The sequence below is a fragment of the Pseudonaja textilis genome, chromosome 4 (genome assembly GCF_049901715.1).
Source record: "Pseudonaja textilis isolate UNSWEBS1 chromosome 4, rPseTex1.2, whole genome shotgun sequence".
NCBI lineage: Eukaryota > Metazoa > Chordata > Lepidosauria > Squamata > Elapidae > Pseudonaja > Pseudonaja textilis.
The window spans coordinates 3,272,621-3,292,977 of record NC_141993.1 but is presented as its reverse complement, the minus strand read 5'-3'; the positions used below and the strand labels follow the sequence as shown (position 1 = coordinate 3,292,977).

General features: G+C 40.7%; 1 protein-coding gene across 1 annotated transcript in view; it reads right to left on the bottom strand.

The window, feature by feature from the left end:
* LOC113445404 (PH and SEC7 domain-containing protein 1-like) overlaps nucleotides 1-20,357 on the bottom strand; it is a 97,385-nt gene that overhangs the window by 14,821 nt on the left and 62,207 nt on the right. The window contains exons 12-13 of the mRNA XM_087932132.1: nucleotides 19,111-19,154; nucleotides 2,847-3,025 (exon numbers count right to left, since the gene is read on the bottom strand). Coding sequence (XP_087788258.1) covers nucleotides 2,847-3,025; nucleotides 19,111-19,154 — 223 coding nt within the window. The remainder of the gene's footprint in view (nucleotides 1-2,846; nucleotides 3,026-19,110; nucleotides 19,155-20,357) is intronic.

The following is a 20,357-nucleotide window of genomic DNA, read 5'->3' as shown; positions in this document are numbered from 1 at the left end:
ATCACTTTGCACAGCACAGTGAAATTTAGTACACTTCATAATGGGGGAGAAAGGGGTCCCCTCCTCTTCCTGGAGCCCATTACAATGCAGAGTCACAGTCTGCCCCTGCCCCATTCGCCCTTGGCAACAGCAGTGGCATCACAGAGACAAGAGAAAGGGGGGCGTGCATAAGCGCACCAAAGTGCCTACCGTCCCTGTCCTATTGTTTCTTTTTTATTCTTCTTATATGTATCCATTTAATGTATCCATCGCTATGTTTATACTTATACCTGTCATCTTATCATTGCTTGACTAAATAAACAAACAAATAAATAAATAAATAAAATAGAAGAGAGAGAGAGAGATAAACATACAGAAAGAGAGAGAGAGAGACAGAGAGGTAGAGAGAAAGGTGAACAACACACCTGAGGCTGGGTGTGGCAAGAGATGGCTGGGAGGGAAGGGGTGGGGCGGGGCAAATGATTTAACAACCAGTTCTCTGCCCTAATGACCGGCTGGGCAGGTGTGGCTGGGGGGGGGATCATGTGACTGGATAGGGATGAGTGATGTCGAGTTGGCCATGCCCACCTGGTCACACCAGTTGTTAAATTATTGGCTCCCGGTGTTTTCTTTTCTGTGGGAAATAGGTCCAAATGGCTCTTTGAGTGTTTAAGGTTGCAGACCTTTGCCCTATCACAAGGATCATTAACCCAGTAACAGTGGAATTACTCATCCCCAAAACACTTAGGCAGGTCCACCCAGTTGTCTGGGTCAGATCCAGCTGACAGTTTCACTGTAGCCTACTAAAGCCAGAAATCACCTTACTTCTAAGGCCAGCTGCAGACGGTCCTCTGACCCCTATTATGATTGAGAGGGAACATCATTTCGAGATTAAGGAAATCCTAGACTCCCATACACACTATGGCCCCACACAACATGTAGCAGCCTGGAAGCATTTTCCCCCTTCCCAGAATGAGTAGGTAGGTAAAAAACATGTTAGGGGCCCCACGCAGGGGTGGGATTCTACAGGTTCACACCTATTCGCTAGAACTGGTTGTTAACATTCTAAGCAGTCCGGAGAACAGGTTGTTAGAAGAAATTACAGGGCTAATCCTGTAAGGAAGGCAGGAGGAAACACTCTGGTGTTGCTTACAGAAACTGCCTCTCCGTTAACCCTTATTACATTCTTGGCAGGACTGGACTTCCTGTCTCGGGAACTTCTCTGGAGTTTTTTTCCCCCTCTTTTGCTGGTACTTTGCTTGTGTGGAGTGACCATTCAAAGTTACAGTGGCACTGAAAAAAGTGACTTATGACCTTTTTTCACACTTACGACTGTTGCAGCATCCCCACAGTCATGAGAGGCCAGGTGAGGAGATGCGTGCCTCGATGTGAGTGATGTTAAGTTGGCCACGCCCAGCCAGTCACATGACCACCAAACCACACCCACCAACTAAGCCACGCCCACAGAACCAGTTGTTAAAAAATTGAATCCCACCCCTGCCTCCACATACAATAATTCTGTGCATTTTAGCACTGGATCCATGTGTTTTCTTTACAGGTGGACCTCTCATTTTTCTAGGGAGGCAGCAAGTCAGATCCCTATTGTGATACTCTCATTTCAGTGGGGAGGGGGCTCCTGGATCATTTATTCACTTACTGCCCTCTTCCTGTTTCTACATAACCTGTAATCCCCTAGTTTACAACCCTAACTCTGATACCTATCTGCCCTGTGCTTTGATTTACCTTTGGAGAATGTGTAAGGGGGGAGGGCCATCTATTGTCTCAGCTCTGAAACCTCAGGAGAGAAACACCTGGGAACAGGTTTTTATCTCCTTCCCACGACAACCATTTTCATAGCATCTTCGCACCTGTGGACTGGCCCATTGAACATTGGACTGAAGGGAGGAGTTTCTAACTCCTTTATCCTAACGGAATTGCCCAAGGGGAACTTAGATCCTGCTTTGCTTTTGTCTTGCAATCACTTCCTTTCAATAAAGGTTACCTTTCGAAATGCTGCTGTTTCAAGAGTTCGTGCTTTTTTGAATGGGGAGGAGAGGCAGGACCTTGCACTGTTCTATATTCTGCAGTAATACAACATGGGAGGGAGAATGGTATTGGATACCCAAATGTCGTGTCTTAGGCCCAGTACTCTTAAACATATTCACAAACAATTAAGATGTTGGGATAGATAGGGAAATCATCAAATTTGCAGATGAAATCACGTTGGAGGAGGGGATAGCCAACACTTTAGAAGATGAGCCAGCAGTATCTTCTTCCTACTATGGTTGCCTTTGTAGTAAAATTGTACACCTGACATGCATATTTGTGGAAACAAAATGCCACAACATGTCAGAAAAGCCTTATTTCCAAGCGCCAGGAAGAGATGTGGCTAAAATCAATTTAAAACACAGAATGGGAATCTGATAAGCATATTTTTCCCTGTCTCTCCTTTTATATCTTTATAGCTTTCTTTGCCTCTCTCTCCCCCTTCTCTTTCCCCTTTCTGGGAACGCTGTCCGCATCTTCATCTTACATAGAATCTGGTTCACTGAGAAAGGGCTGCTGTTCTTTTCTTGCATCACAATTTGCAATTAAAGAAAAAGGAGGTCAGTGGAGGCCAGGAGACCTTAGGCCCCCAACCACTATGGGGGTGAGAAGAAGTCAAGAAGTCAAAGGAAACGTGTCTTAAAGCAACTATAGGCTTAAAAGTTGACCCTTGTAAAAAAATAAGCCTCTCTTTCCTTACATCCCAAGTTGTATAATGGCACAGCAAAGAGGAATTATCCTTCTTGGAGCCTCAAAGAGCACCCTCCCATGCCCTCCTGCTTCTCTCTTACTTACAAACATGCCACAACTCTCACACGTACTCTTTTTGCAATCTGGCTCAGCATGGCTCTTGCGCACCAGGAGACCGTGCTTGTACATAGCAATGCTGGGATCCTGCGAGAAGTCCAGGAAAGGGTTGCTGCAGCTGCTGATGCATTTGATAGACTTTGAGTTGGAGTCTGCCAATTCCGAAAGGGACTTTCGCAGCTCTTCTTCATCTCTGGAGGGGCAAAGAAGCGTCAGAGATTCACCTCTTCCGATTATTTGACATATATCCCATTCATTAATATTCACCCAAGACTGATGTATTTGAGATTGAGAAACACATATCTAAAAACCTGTTTAGTGCCGTGTCTTTTAAGGGACAGTATTTTAAGGATTCCAAAGATCATCTCTGATTTTCTCAGTAATACAGGAGATTGTTATTATATAGTAAAATGCCATGAACAAAACAGGCAATTGATTTATTCAGTACAGACAGCAGAATAGAGAATACTGCAATTTTGTCTGGATTTCATTCTATAGAGATTTATGCACAGATACTTACTTTTAAACAGCAAGAGGAACAATAGTCCTTTTATTATTACTTTTGTAATACTATAAATCATTCAGGCACAACAGGATCGTTCTTTAATGTAACATCAGCAGAAAGGATGGAAGGATCCGCATTTTCTATACTGGCCAGATTTACTTTAAAAGAATTAAAATATTATGAAATGATGGGTCTTTTACTGTTAATAGAAGAAAAATTACAAACTGACCTATTAAACTTTAATTATATAGTGATTAAAAGGGGCAACCTGTTTCATTTTAAAGAATAAATTTTATATACTTGCTCAACTCTGATGCTAAGAGAAGAAGCTATGAAGCTCCTCAACCTTGAAATCCTATTACCGTAGCATATTTAAAATTTACAGTTGAGCTAATAATGCTCTTATGAATATGAAATATTGCATAGTATTGCATATCACTTACACCAAAAGTAAAGTCTCCCTCAAGTTGAGTTCTGTTACTTCATGGACATATAGTGTACTTACAGTTTTCTTAATAGATTACAAAACATGCCATCTAGGTCTACCTACTATCATCTGTTTACTACTTACTCTTTTTTTCTGTAATGTTTAACTGAGCAATATTTTTTTTAAAAAAAACCAAGGTACTTCAAATGGGCTAACTTACAGAATGTACACAGAATCTGGGACCCATGATTCTTATAGAATTAAAATTTGGCAAATTTTAGAAATCATTTTAAGACATAGAAATTACCACAAAGCATTTTAGAACATAATACAAAATGTCATAAAATATTTAATCAATTCCTGATGTCTGTGCTATAGTTCAACACGGGATACTTTCAAGGCAGATACATCTCTGAATATCTCTTTGAATTTTTAGGAATTTTTCAAGTACATTAGAAGATCCACCATTTTTGAGGGCATTGAGAAAACTTGTAAAGAAATATTTCTGAAACAATGACCCAAAGGGTCTTGGGTTGTCTGATAACTAAATATTTGTTAACCTGTCTCAGAATCAGGTTTACAAACTACTAAAATGATCAATCCCAGAATTATGGAAACCAAGAATGCAAATTAGAGTTGGACTCTCCACTAAGCTCATTGTCAGATTGAAAGAAATAAACAAAACTTCAAAAATTAAAAATCTGGCTGGATGTCATCAGTATATTGATTAATAAAGACAGAATCTCCTTTAAGAGGTCTTTACTTCTGGTGGCAATGTTATTTGGCATTACTTTTTTCCAGAATGTTTTTCTGACTGCTCAATTCAGTCCAACGTACTGAGGCTTTCTGGAGATTGAAGCCCAAATATTTTGAACAAACTTCCTTAGGTTTCTTTCTTGGATTTCTTCTTCCTAAGGAACAACCTTCCTTAGTAATTTCTGTTCATATTGTACATCCAAGATGTGAGGGATCTATTATGTTTCTTAAAAGAGCAAAACCATGCAATCCATCAGTATGAATTCTATCATATAGCAGTCACACAAGTGACTATCATTTCCAGCTCGAAAAGGTCACCCAAAATGATATTATCAAATATTACCAAAAACTAGACTGTTTTATTTACTATATTTTTATACAGGTAGTCCTTGACTTACGACAAACTTCAGCCCCAAATTTCTGTGTCAGCTATGGAATTCATCACTGCCACATAGTTGGAGAAAGTGGGAGTGGGGTGATGTTAATTGAATAGCTCTTAGTAGACAAAATATAATCATTTTGATAGTTCAAGGTTACAGAGTATGGCGCAGAAAGAATTAGAACTTACTTTGGGATTGGTTCATGTGATGTGGTGATGACAGAAAAGGGGATGGTTTGTAGGTTGGGACTTTGTGTGGAAGCTGAGAAGCTTTAGTTCCGGAATTCCACAGAAGGTGCCAGGTACTGTTCTAATAAAAGTATTCTGAGATGACGTGCATCTTGGAGTTACTGACAGGAATGCATTTTTTCTGCAACGCTGACAATATTCTGCAACTCTAACAACTTTCAGCTCTCCGGGGGGACACGGACTACCAGAGGTTGATGAGCCCCAGGATTTACTTCTAGCAATGAAGAATTCTGAAGAATCAGCCAACACGGGAGGTGAGACAGAAGAGGCTTGAAGGGGGGGCTCCGGAAGATTAATTGCATCCCCAGCCTCCCTTCGGAGTGACGCAGGCACTAAAGCATGCAGAGGAAAGAAGTTACGTTTCCAAGTCAAGCTGGAGCATAAAGCAGCCATTTTTTTTCCTTTCCCAATTTGAGGAGGGAAGAGAAATTCATTCTGGAATCAGTTGGAGATGGCCAGATGACACTAGCCACTTTGCCAGACACACCGTAGAAGGTCCTCTCCACGCAGAAGGGAGCAATGAACTTCCAACCCAACACACCCTCCCCAGAGAAACCACTGATGAAGACGACCCTGTGGTGAGTGCACCCATCACACCTTTTACTGTCAAAGTGAAGTTAGTAGTGCCTGACACAGGGGAGGCAGGGGAGTTAGAAGTTGTGCTCCAGATGCCTTATTGGGCTCCCCATTGAACAATTGGGCATAAAAACCCCTTAAATGGCCAATCAGATTTGAGCAAGTGGATGGGACATTAATTGGGGGGAGTCCCAGCCACCCAAATGACAGAGTTAATCAAACTGGAGATGGGTTCTCACTGCGAACTCATACGGTTTATAGTAGCTCCAAGAATGTCGGAATCTGTCATATTGGGACTTGCTTGCCAAATAAATGGGCGCCTACCATCAAGTGGGAAGATGGATACAGAAAAATCATAATTGGGGTGCGCCCACTGCTCCCCTTCCTCCCACTAAGAAGCTACCACTCAACGTGAGTCTAGAACCTGAAGCAGCAGCCACTGCATCAGACCTTCTTCCAGGTACCCCCCAAGTACCCAAACAATACAGAGACTTGTCTGGGGCATTCAGTGAAGAGAAATGTAATGTTCTACTTCCCCATCGAGCCACTGATTGCCCCATAGAGCTAGAACCTGGGGCAAAACTGCCAAAACCAAAAATGTATTCCATGACACCAGCTGAAATGACTGAATTAACAATTTGATAACAATTTGGACAGAGGTTTCATTGAACCTGCCAAATCTAGGTTGGCTGCCCCAGTGCTGTTCAAAGAAAATATGGCAGCTTGAGTTTATGTGTTGATTTTAGGGCCGTAAATGCTGTGTGCATCAAAAAGTGAAAGATTTATTGAACCACCTATCAAAAGGCAAGGTCTTCACCAAATTGAAGGAAGCTGACTACCAAGTCCACATAAAAGAGGGAGACGAATGGAAAACTGCCTTCAACTGCCCTTCGGGTAGTTTCCAATTCCGAGTCATGCCCTTCGGACTCCAAGGGGTCCCTGCAGTATTTATGCAACTCATCAACGAAGTGTTACATTCGCACCTGTACCAGGGGATTCTTGTCTACCCAAAAGACATCCTTATATTCAGCGAAACTATCAAGGAACATGTCAAATTGGTCAGACTAGTGCTGAAAAAACTTTTAGCCGCCAAGTTATATGTAAAACTGTCAAAATGCAAATTCCACAAGGAGTCGCTGGATTACCTAGGCTACCGAATATGCAACCAGGGAATTGAAATGGACCCTGGTAAAGTGAAAGCCATGCTGGAATGGCAACCCCCCAACTTTTTAGGTCTTGCCAATTTCTATAGACAATTCATTCCTTCTTTTGTTGAGGTTGCCCTCTCTTTGACAAAGTTATTAAAAACAGGGCCTTCCCCCACCAAACTGAAACCCAGTCAACCCCTTGCTCGGACCATGGACTGTCAGAAAGCTTTTGACATCTTAAAATGCCTCTTTGCAGCTGAACCCATTCTCCAGCACCCAGACCCGACCAGATCTTTTATAGTCCAAGCTGAGGCTAGTGATGTGGCGGTTGTGGTCATTCTTCTCCAAAAGGACTCTCAGAACTGACTGATGCCTTGTGCTTATGTGTCCAAAAATCTGACAGACACAGAGCGAAGATGTGCAGTCTGGGAGAAGGAAGCATTTGAAGTACGATGGGCTTTGTTGACTTGGAGGCATTTCCTAGAAGGGGTGAAGGCATTTTCTAGAAGGTCTGGACTGATCACAAGAACCTCGGCTCTAAAGACGCCTTGAAAGCTATCACCAAAACAAGTCCACTGGGCTCAATATTTCAAGTGGTTCAACTTCAACGTGAAATATTGTATCCCTGGAGGGAAAAACATATTGGCAGGATGCCGTGTCAAGGAAACCCCAATTTGATAGTCACCGAGAGGAAGTAGTGCACACTATGAGAAACTCAATCAGCAGGCCAAGTAATCACTCAAGGCCAAGCCAACTGCAACCCCAGATGCCTGGAAGACAAACTGACAACTGAGTTGAAAGCAGGACTATTGACTGATCCCTGGATCCTGGAGCATCAACCTGAATTGAATGGCTTGGAAAGGGATGAAACTTTATGTACCCACAAATCTAAGAGTAATGGTACTAAAGCGTAGCCATGACTCACAATTAGGGGGAGACTTCGGGTTCTTAAAAACCCGACATTTAGTCAGAAGACAGTTCTGATGGCCAAAAATGAAACCTGACATCAAGGACTATGTGAAAAGCTGCTCAATTAGTGCCACAATGAAACACAGAACTGGGAAACCCCCTGACCTCCTTCAACAAGTAGCTGAACCAACACAACCATGGGAAGAAATTGCAATGGACTTTATAGTTGAATTACCTGAGAGTGGAAGGAATACAATCATTTGGATTGTTATTGACTTATTCTCTAAGCAGGCCCACTTTACAGCCTGTAAAGGACGTCCATCTGCAAAAAACTTGCAAAACTGTTCATGAAGGATATCTATAGGCTACACAGAGTACCTCGTAGAATAATATCAGACAGAGGAGTACAATTTACCGCTAAGTTCTGGAGGGAGTTTTTAACATAAATGACCTCTGTGATCATATTAAGAGCAACTGCGTTTTCTTCGAAGATGATGTAAAGCTATTCAACACCACAGATAATTCTGCTACCTTTCAAAAAGACCTCGACTATGTATCAGAATGGTCAAACAAATGGCAACTCCAAATCTCAACCAATAAAAGCTCTGTCTTATATACAGAGAATAGAATATCGTGCAAAAGTTCATTTATTTCAGTAATGCAACTTAAAAGGTGAAACTAATATATGAGATAGACTAATTATATGCAAAGCAAGATAGTTCAAGCTGTGATGTGTCATAATTGAGATGATTATGGCTTACAGTTCATGAAAACCCCAAATCCACAATCTCAGAAAATTAGAATATTGTGAAAAGGTTCAATAATCTAGGCTCAAAGTGTCCCACTCTAATCAGCTAATTAAGCCATAACACCTGCAAAGGGTTCCTGGGCCATTAAATGGTCTCTCAGTCTGGTTCAGTAGGAAGCACAAGCATGGGAAAGACTGCTGACCTGACAGTTGTGCAGAAAACCATCACTGACACCCTCCATAAGGAGGGAAAGCCTCAAAAGGTAATTGCAAAAGAAGTTGGATGTTCCCAAAGTGCACATTAATAGAAAGTTATGTGGAAGGGGAAAGTGTGAAAGAAAAAGGTGCACAAGCAGCAGGGATGACTGCAGCCTGGAGAGGATTGTCAGGAAAAGGCCATACAAAAGTGTTGGGGACTTTCACAAGGAGTGGACTGAGGCTGGAGTCAGTGCATCAAGAGCCACCACACACAGACAGATCCTGGACATAGGCTTCAAATGTCATATTCCTCTTGTCAAGCCACTCCTGGCCAACAAACAACACCAGAAGCATCTTACCTGGGCTAAAGAAAAACAGAACTGGTCTGTTGCTCAGTGGTCCAAAGTCCTCTTTTCTCATGAGAGCAACTTTTGCATCTCATTTGGAAACCAAGGACCCAGAGTCTAGAGAAAGAATGGAGAGGCACACACTGCAAGATGCTTGAAGTCCAGTGTAAAGTTTCCATAGTCTGTATTGATTTGGGGAGCCATGTCATCTGCTGCTGTTGGTCTAGTGTGCTTCATTAAATCCAGGGTCAATGCAACCGTCTACCAGGAGATTTTGGAGCACTTCATGCTGCCTTCCGCAGACGAGCTTTATGAGGATGCTGACTTCATTTTCCAGCAGGACTTGGCACCTCCCACACTGCCAAAAGCATCAAAAGCTGGTTCAATGACCATGGGATTACTGTGCTTGATTGGCCAGCAAACTTGCCTGACCTGAACCCCACAGAGAATCTATGGGGCATTGCCAAGAGAAAGATGACCATGAGACCGAACAATGCAGAAGAGCTGAAGGCCGCTATTGAAGCATCCTGGTCTTCCATAACACCTCAGCAGTGCCACAGGCTGATAGCTTCCATGCCATGCCGCATTGACACAGTAATTGCTGCAAAAGGGGTCCAAACCAAGTACTGGGTACATATGCATGCTTATACTTTTCAGGGGTCCGATATTGTTCTATGTAAAATCCTTGTTTTATTGATTGCATGTAATATTCTAATTTTCTGAGACTGTGGATTTGGAGTTTTCATGAGCTGTAAGCCATAATCATCACAATTATGACAAATCACGGCTTGAACTATCTTGCTTTGCATGTAACGAGTCTATCTCATATATTAGGTTCACCTTTTAAGTTGCATGACTGAAATAAATGAACTTTTGCACGATATTCTAATTTTTCAAGTTTCACCTGTTTTGGAAAAAAAAAATCAGAAAATAAAATACAAGCTGAATAGTCAAGACCTTGTTGATGATCGAAACTCTGTCAAGGATCTTGGAGTACTCATCTCAAATGATCTAAGTGCTAGAGCCCACCATAACTACATAGCCAAAAAGGCATTAAGAGGTGTTAACCTAATCCTACGTAGCTTTTTCCCTGTTATATCACACTACTAACTAGAGCATACAAAACATTTGCTAGACCAATACTTGAATACAGCTCATTAGTCTGGAACCCACATTACGTATCTGATATTAACACAGTAGAGAAAGTCCAGAAATATTTCACAAGAAGAGTTCTCCACTCCACTACTCATTGCAGAATACCTTATGCCACCAGACTCGAAATTCTAGACCTAGAAAACCTAGAACTATGCCGCCTATGGTCTGATCTAAGTATAGTATATAAAATCATACATTGCAATGTCCTACCTGTCAATGAATGCTTCAGCTTCAACCATAACAATATAAGAGCACACAATAGATACAAACTCACGGCTAACCGCACCAAGCTTGATTGCAGGAAATACAACTTCAGCAACAGAGTGGTCAATGTCTGTAATACTCTACCTGACTCTGTGGTTTCTTCCCCAAACCCCAAAAACTTTAACCTTAGACTGTCTACTATTGACTTCACCCCTTTCCTTAGAGGTCTGTAGGGGGTGTGCATAAGCGCACCGATGTGCCTACCGTCCCTGTCCTATTGTTTCTTTTGTTTTTCCTATATGTATCCATGTATTCATAACAATGTTTATACCTATACCGTAATAAGCAATTGTAAGCAATTGACAAATCAAATCAAATAAATAAAATGAAATAAAAAAATAGAAGGTAGAGACTCAGGACAAGCAATAGAAGAAAAAGAAAGATCAGAAGAAATGGAAAGACCTAAAAGAAGAGGAGATGGAGAGAAGATAGAATACTATGGAAGAAAATATGAAGAGCCTAAGGAATCTAGAATCACGAGAAGTATGAGAACAAGATACAATTAAGAAAACAGATGAAGAATGCGGGATTTGGTCAATAAATATTAACGGACTCAACTCACTAATAAAAAACCAGCAAATATTTGCTAAATTGCAAAAATTGAAAATTGACACAATGAAAGAAGTCTATATAAGACACAATCAAAAACATCTACTAGAACAACCTAAGTTAGGAAACATGTTTGTGTCACTAGATCAGAAAAAAAGAGGTGTGACTATGTGAAAAATAAGATTAAGGCAAAACAGATTTACAAAGATAAAGAATGGAGAATCAAATAGTTGAGATTAAACTAAATAAAAAACATGTAATAATTGCTTCAATATACGCACCAAATGGAGCCCAAGAATCCTTCTATAAAAATCTTCATAACATAATCAGCGATATAGAGTACACTGAGCTATGTATCAGAGGTGGGATTCAAATTTCTTAACAACCAGTTCTGTGGGTGTGGCCTAATTTGTGGGTGTGGCTTGGTGGTCATGTGACTGGGTGGGCATGGCTTGCTGACTGGCCATGGCTTGGTGGTCATGTGACTGGGTGGGCACAGCTTGTATATAAATATTATAAATATTTATCTAAATATTGATTTTTTTATTAAAGAAAGAGCAACTTTTACCCCAAAGCAGGCAAAGTAGGAAGGCAGATTGAGTTGCTCACAGAATCACAGATTTGCTTAGAGATCTATCTATCTCCAATCAGCTACCTCAGTCTGTCACATAAAATTTGCTTGCAAGCAAACTCATAAAATTAACTCACAACACACCATGTATGTAAATATTGATTTTTTTTATTAAAACAAGCAACTTTTACCCCAAAGCAGGCAGGCAGATTAAGTTGCTCACAGAATCACAGATTAATTTAGAGATCTATCTATCTGCAATTGACTACTTGAGTCTGCACTGAAAAGCTTCAGTCCTAAGGAAAGTTCAGCTCTGCTTTTAGGTTAGCTAGAATGCAAGAAATCCAAGGATTTCCTGCTTTCTAGCTAATCTACATCTCCTGGCAGAGCAGAACAGCTAATGGTCGGGGGAAAAAAAAAATAGCAACTTACCAAACCAGGCAAGTTGGATGGCTCGCATGCCAGGTAAGGAGTGAGGGTGGGGGTGAGAGGCAGGGCCAGCAAATGGAGCGATTTGCCAGTTCTCTAAACTGGACACAATCATGTGTGCAGTGTTTGCAAGAAATAATCAGCTGTGCCGCCTGGACAGGTGACAAGCGCTGCACTTGGGTGCACAGCATTTGAAAATCCTCTTGTCTGGGCAGGTGGGTGGGCCAAACACCGAACGAGTTCGGTGTCAGCTGCTCTTTGCAGCTACAGGTTCTATAGAACCAGGCCGAACCAATAGCATCCCACCCCTGCTGTGTATAGTAGGGGACTTCAATGCGATTGTATATAGTAAAAGAGACCACAAACATACAAGAAAAGGGGGAAAATGAATACTCCCCATAACATTTTTTGAAACGATCAGAGATCTAAATTTGATAGTTCTTTGGAGAGAATTATTACACATTTTACTCAAATCACCATAAAGCCTGGTCTAGGATTGATACGGTTTGGATATCCAAAGATTTAGATTCCAAAATATGAAAAGTGACTATAGAGATTAACACCTGGGCCAATCACAACCCCATAAGCCTACAGTGGAAAGGACATAAGGTCACATCAAGATGGACTTTTCAAAGGGCAATTCTCAAAAAAAAAAGGAGTTCAATATAATGATAGAAAAAGAATTAGATATATTTTAAAAAAATAAATAAACAAGATGATATCTCAATTCACACTCTCTGGGACACGATTAAAGTGTATATCCAAGGTGCAACTATTTCCTATACAGCAAAAAGAAATAAGGCAAAAAAAAAAAAACAGAGAAAAATTACAACAAGAGCTTAAGCAAATGGAGGCACTGCACCAGAAAGAACCTAATAACAAAAATTTGAAAAGTAAATTAGATCTTCTTAAACATAAACTTCATATTTTGGTGACAGAGAAAATAGCACAACAAATCAAACTAACCAAACAAAATTATTTTGAAAATGCTAATAAACCTGGACATTGGTTGGCACAAAAATTAAGAAATTACAGAGAAAAACAATGAATAAACAAACTTCAAGGGAATATATATTATGACGAGAACTCTAAAAAAGATACTACCCAGAGATTCTATGTGAAATTATATACAAGAAATGAAAACTATTCAGAAGATTAGAACCTACCTAAAGAAAGCTGAATTACCAAAGATTCCAGAAGTTATGAAATTAATGCTTAATGAAGAAATCACCATGACAGAAGTAGCCAAAGCAATCAACAAACAAAAACAACAACAAAGCATCTGGCCCAGATGGTATCCCTGAAGAGCTGAACCAATACCAATACTTTGCCTGCATCTCTGAGGCTTTGATGTTGGGAGAGGCAGCGAGGGCTGGAAGAGCCGAGAGCGGCGCATGGCTCCATCTCCCTTTCCTTGCCTGTCTGCACATGGGTGCAGGGGGAAGGAAAGAGAGAGAGGTGGGAGCAATTCAAAACTAGAGAACTAATGGGGAGAGCTAAGAGTGGGTGCTGGGTGAGGGCACTGTTGTTGCCGCCTCCCGCCATGTGTGGGAGCTGGTTGGCGTGTGCATCTCAGGGACTTGACTCCGGGGTCCCTTGAAGAGCCAGAAGGTGCGAGAACTGCATGGCCCAGATTAATTGCTTTTGGGGACCATTTCTTCTGCGGCCAAGCAAAATTTTTCCACAGCCCTCCAGTGGGCCATGGCCCACCGGTTGGCGACTACTGTATTAGAGGTCTTCAATGCTGTGCTTGATGAAGGGAAAATACCAATCTTGGAGAGAAGCCAATATAATGTTGATTAAAAAAGAATCAGACAAGAATTCAAAATTATAGGCCAATATCTCTCTTAAATATAGATTATAAAATATTTACAACTATTATAGCTGAAAGATTTAAAAATTATTGAAATGAATTCATACAAAGTGATCAAAATAACTTCCTCCTAAATAGACAAACAAAATATAATGTGAGAATAGTCTTAGACACCTCTGATGACCTGGTGTGTGGCACAAAAGCAACGAAGTCACAAAAGTAGGTAAAGTCCCTTTAATACCTCCAATTTGAACCCCAATGTCCAGTTATCATCGACTGGAGAAAAAACTCTGCCAAGAATAGTTTTAAAGGAAAGAAATGTAGTTCGAATCCAAAGTACATATAGATTATAAATAAAAACCAACAGAAACCACGCTGCAGCAATTAATGAGACAGGGCAGGATAAGGAATTGAAGATTTCAAAAGATAACAAAACACAAACAGTTGAAGCATCTGGAAGACACCAGAACTCAGATAAGACTTGACAAACCAAAATAATTCATGCTTTGCTTCTAGCAAGGAGCTGTGTGCAAACACCCTTTTAAAATCCCAGCTGCAAGTAATGAAGGGAAGCAGGGCCTTTTTCTCCCCCGTAACCCACATTGCTCCCTTTTCAGTTCCTCCCTGTGTGTCCTAAGATGAAGGAGTGGGCCTGGGTCTTCCTCTGAATGCCCAGCTGGACTGTGCCCTTCCCCAGTTTCCTCCACAGCCACTGGAGCCACATTCCCATTCCCTGTCAGTTGTTTGACCTCTCCCTCAGAATCAGATTCCAACAGGGGCCTTGAATTCTATGAAGAACATAACGATCGAAAGGCAGCCTTATTATTTCTAGACGCCCCAAAAGCCTTCGACAACGTAAATTGGCCCTTACTAGTGCAACAGTTAAAAAACATGGATATTGGTGAAAATTTTTTAAAGATAATTATGGCAATATATACATAACAAGAAGCAAAAATAATAAATGGAGAATTGACAAGTAACATTTACATACAAAAAGGTACAAGACAAGGCTGCCCTCTGTCCCCATTACTATTCATATATACATTACAGGTCCTAATGAGAATGATTAGGCAAGAAACACAGATTAAAGGATTGGAAATTAAAAAAGAAAATTTTAAATTACAAGCATATGCCGATAACTTAGTATTTTTCTTGGAAGATCCTGAACAAACAGGTCCGATATTATTAGAAAAACTCAAAGAATATAGAGAAGTAGCTGGTTTGAAAATAAATAAAGAAAAAACAAAAATCATAACTAAGAATATGACCAGCAAACAAAGAGAAAACCTGGTTAAGCTATTAGATATTCAAATAGTACAAAAAATAAAATACCTAGGAATTAATATTTTGGCACACTGTTCAACAATTAAGGAGGATGAAAACTTATTGAGACAAATTAAAACAGATTTAGAAAATCTATCATTAATAGGCAGAATTTCGGCAATTAAAATGAACATAGTACCCCAAATTTTGTTTTTATTCCAAAATATACCAATTAAATTAGGGATTTTTTAAAATAAAGATCTGAATAAAATAACATTAAATTTTGTGTGGCAGGGTAAAAGACCAAGAAATTAAAACATCTACAAGATGCTAAAGAAAGAGGGGGATTAGGCTTTCCAGATTGGGAATTACATTATAAAGCGGCTGCCTTAACATGGATTAAGGATTGGATAAACTTAGAAAATAAAAGACTTCTACTTTTAGAAGGACACAGGGCTGGCATGCATATCTGTGGTCAAGCAGACATATGACACACCAATATTTTTTGAGACATAACATTCGACAAGCCTTAATCTCAACTTGGAATAAAATAAGATCGCAAAACTATATGGAAACTCCAAGCTGACTTTCCCCCTTAGAAGCCATATCATATCCGAATCTTTACAACCAGAAAAAGGCAATCACATATAAGGATATCCTAACAGAAAAAGGAAGATTAAAACAAAGATTGGAACTTAACCAACAGGGCTTAACATTGGAATAGTGGGCATATCTCCAAGTACAATCCAGATATGAAAGGGATAAAAAAGAATGGGGAATAAATTGTCAAGATAAAATATTAGATAAAATATTATTAGGATCAGAGAAAAAACAAAGAAATTGTATAACTATTTACTAGATTACAAGATGTATGAGGAGCAGGTGAAAGAACCAATGTTAACTTGGGCCAGAAATTTTGGCTATAACATAAATTTGGATCAATGGCAGCAAATTTGGGATCGGAATAAAAAGATTACATTAGCCACATCCAACAAAGAAAACCTGTTTAAGATGTTTTACAGATGGCATCTCCCACCTACCCGGTTAGCCAAAATGTATAGTTCTCAATCACCTATATGCTGGAAATGCTTGAAAGAACAGGGCACCTATTATCATATGTGCTGGGAGTGCAAGAAGATACAAGAATTTTGGCACAAAATAGGGCAATGGTTAGAAGAAATGTTGGACCTAAAAATAAATTATACACGGCGGCATCACATGACATATTGTGAGCTTTCCCCCCCCCTTTGCTAAACTGGGTGTGGGCTTAGTGAACGCATGATGCATCTGGCCCGTGGGCTGCGGATTTGACAGCCCTGGTCTATCTCATACTGAAATCTTGACAAAGTCTCTTCCCTTAGATGACTCATTCCTCACTGGGCTAATACAGTATAGGCAGTGTTCAATTTACAACATTTGTTTATGACCATTTGAAGTTATAGAGGCACAGAAGAAAGGGATTTATGACCATTTTTCACACTTACAACTGTTGCAATATCCACAAGGTCAAATCATAAAAATTTGGGTGCTTGGCAACTGACATGTATTTATGACAGCTGCAGTGTCCCAGGATCATGTGATCAGTTTTTATGATTTTTCTGACAAGGAAAGTTAGTGTAGGGAAGCCATTTAGTTAACATATTACTAACTTAACAACTGCAGAGACTCACTTAACAACTGTGGCAAGAAAGATTGTAAAATGGGGCAAAACTCAATTAACAACTGTTAGCAATGGACATTTTGGATTCAACTGTGGTTTTAAGTTGAGGAATACCAATAGTTAACTTTTGCTGTGTTTTCCTTCCTCTTTTTCTATCCTGAAAGTGAGATAATTCCTGCTGTCTTCCCTTTGCCATCTGGAATTCCCTTTGCCCTTCTGTGCTGCTATCCGTACAAATGGACAAATATTTAACTATTTAATTATTGAAATGTACATAATTTCCCATCCCACACACACACACACACACACAGAAAGAGAGAGAGACAGACAGACAGACTCTGGATAGTTTAGAATTAATTAAAATGAATAGAAGAACAAAAAGAACAATACAACTTAAATGTTTTACACAAAGTGAGTGAGCCAAACACAACAATATCATATAAAACTTGCAGTCCGTACTATCATTTACCCAAACAATCAATACAGGCTGCCTAGAGCCCTGGCCAGTGAAGGGCAAGTGGTCAGTCCTGCCCAGCCTTCCCCAAGGGGTTTCCCAGCTACGTTTATCTCCTCCTCCAGGCTGCTGATGTTGTGCTCATCCTCCTTGGCCAGGTTGCTCATGGTGGGTGCAGCAGGGGAATATGCATGGGTCAGAGGGAGGCTCACTCCCTCTCCATGCAAGGAGACCTAGCTCAGAAAGCAGTCAGCCTTCTGGCCCGTTGTTGTAGATCTGCGTTTAGAGCCCCAGGAGCAGCATTGTAGGGGGCGTGCATAAGCGCACCAATCGTGGCTACCGTCCCTGTCCTATTCTTTTTATTTTTCTTATAAGTATCTATCCTGTGTATTCAAAACTATGTTTATTCTTATACCTGTATCTTGTAAGCGATTGACAAATCCAATAAATACTAAATACTACTGTGCCCGCTATCCATGCCTCAGTTGCCTCCGTGGCCCTGCTGCTGAGTGCTTCCTTTTCACCAGGATGCCAGTAATGTTTCCAATAGTTGGCATATTTATACAAAATGGCAGCAAAGAACTAGAATTTGCTTGTTATCTCTTGAACCTGGAAGTCACTGAGATTTATGCAGTTGAAATGCTGCCCCAAAAGAAATATTATTGAAGAGCTGAATTTAGAAAGGATTTCTGCTGCATGTGTACATGGACAGGTTTCAAACTGTAGCCCATAGAGCTGCTCTGCAACTCACAGTTCTCATCTCCCATGGAATATGAGCAATAGTAAGCATATAGGATTCATCCTTCAACGTGTACAGAAAACTTCCTGAATTCCGTGTCCCATAAAATTACATGAATAGAATGGGTGGACAAGAATAGAAGAGGTGTATGGGTAGCAGCCATCTGTTGTGTACTTTAGATTAAGGAACAGAGGTAGTGATCACTTACTATGGGTCAGTCAACGCATCAGAAAGAAAAAAAAACCTCACAAGGTGGCTATGGAAGTGAGGGTTCCAGTCTCCCAGCTGCAGCCAAAGTAGCGGTCCAGAACAAAAAGAGAGCCACCAAATGGAAAGACAAGCTATTGGTTTTCCTTTCCTCACTAGAAAGATAAGATACTAGCCTTAGTTTCCCCAGCTTTAGTCGAGAACTTTGCCAGCGTTCGTTTTTGCTCAGAAAAGAGAACAATTTGTGGGATTGTGCCACATGATCCAGGAAAGAAGAGACCATTCCTCCTTCCCCTATCATAACCCCTTGAGCTCTGGAGATCTTCTAAAAGTGAGTGAGTGAGTGAGTGATCACAGGGCGTGGGAAGAAGTGCATAGAACCTGGTGCAGTGGCAAATCAGGCCTAGTGCCTGTGGGGATCTGGCAGGGCAAGATTGGGGTGTGTGTTGAGGACATATGTGCTGCAGCATTTCTGCAATTGGTCATAAGGATGAATGACTGCAGGAGTGCTGCTGCAGATATAACTTTGGGACTAGGTTGTAAATACCTTTTGCGGGGTTTTTTGTAACTTTGATGGTCACTAAGTGATCCGTTGTAAGTCAAGGACTACCTGTATTCAAAAAAATTTCATGATTATTCAATTTAAGATTATTTCAGTTTTCTTTAAGAAAGACAATTATATCCACCAAAAAGATGGCTATTTCCCCCGCTATATTTGACAATGATCCACTTGACAATTGCAACAAACTGAAGCAGGTGTCTAGAATAAGATGGGAAAGCAGACAGCAGCACATTTTATTTTCATTGTGATACATCTTGGATTTATGTGAAAAATAAACAGGTAGAAATAAAAAAATAAAGGACAAAAGTACAATTTTTTTCTTAAAAAAGGAATGTAAGTTTTACTATAGACATTAAACAGGGATACTCACATGGCCCACTGTAGCTTTTCATTCTTGATAGAATTATATACAGCCTGCAGAGGTAAAAGAAATAATATTATTTATTTATTAGAGGTTATATAACTGCAGTATAATGGCTTTGGTAAATGTTATTTTTTTCTCCATGTCCCTATAATGTTAGAATTTAAATTACTCTACAGAAGAGATTCCCAAAGATTAATGGGGATAAGGCCCAGACTCTCTCCCCTTCAAACGATAAGAATGAACTTTTGAAAGCTGGGTATTTCAAAAGAAATTCTTTATTGAAAAGGAAGTTATCCAGGTACTAGTCAAAGCAGGGTCTAATATGCCTCCAGGCAAACAGCATAGATAAAGGGAACCGCTCCCCTTAGTTTGATGTGGATTTCATCCATACAAAGAAGCAACATGTTAATCCTCCCCCCCACCTTGTTTTTTCTGAGAACGTAGTTGAGAAAAGTTTCCCAGGAAGTTTCTTTCAGAGCTGGAATTTTCATGGCCCCCAACCACCGGGCCACGGACCGGTACTGGGCTGTGGAACATTTCCTACTGGGCCGTCAGTTTGCTGGGCGCCGCCATCTTGTTTGACGAGAAAGTGCTTCCGGGTGAGCTTTTCCGGTTGAAAAGCGGCGTTTGGGTCCTGAAGGAATCCTCCCGCCTTAGTTTCATTGAAAGGGGGGGGCTTCGAACGAAACTAAGGCGCGAGGATACTTTCAGCACCCAAGGCAAGGCGAGCCGAGTGACCGTCCCGAAGCCATCCTGAAGCAAAGCCCATCGACAAAGGTACAAAGGAGGAGTTGAAGGTGGCGGGGAGAAGCGGGGGACGGCTGGCTGGCCAGTCGCTCGGCTCGCCTTGCCTTGTCATGCGTGCTGATGCCGGTACCAGGCCACAGATCATTTTGTGATGCCGGTACCAGGCCACAGATCATTTTGTGATGCCGGTACCGGGCCGTGGCACAAAAAAGGTTGGAGGCCACTGCTCTAAGAGGTGACAAGTTTCCAGGCATCTGGGCTCCAGTCCTCAGTTGTATATCATGTGCAAGTTATACAGATTCAATACAAGACTTAAGATATTCAGGTTACATCAAAAAGGATTACTGGTACCAACTCCCCCCCCTCTTTCTTCTGCTATTGCCCTCCTCAAAAAATTGAGAAATCCACCTGGGAGACATAAATGGAAGAAAATCCAGAAATGGAGATGCAAATTACAGAAGGAAAACAAGAGACACAGAAGGAGGAGGAGTTAACCAGAAGAGAAG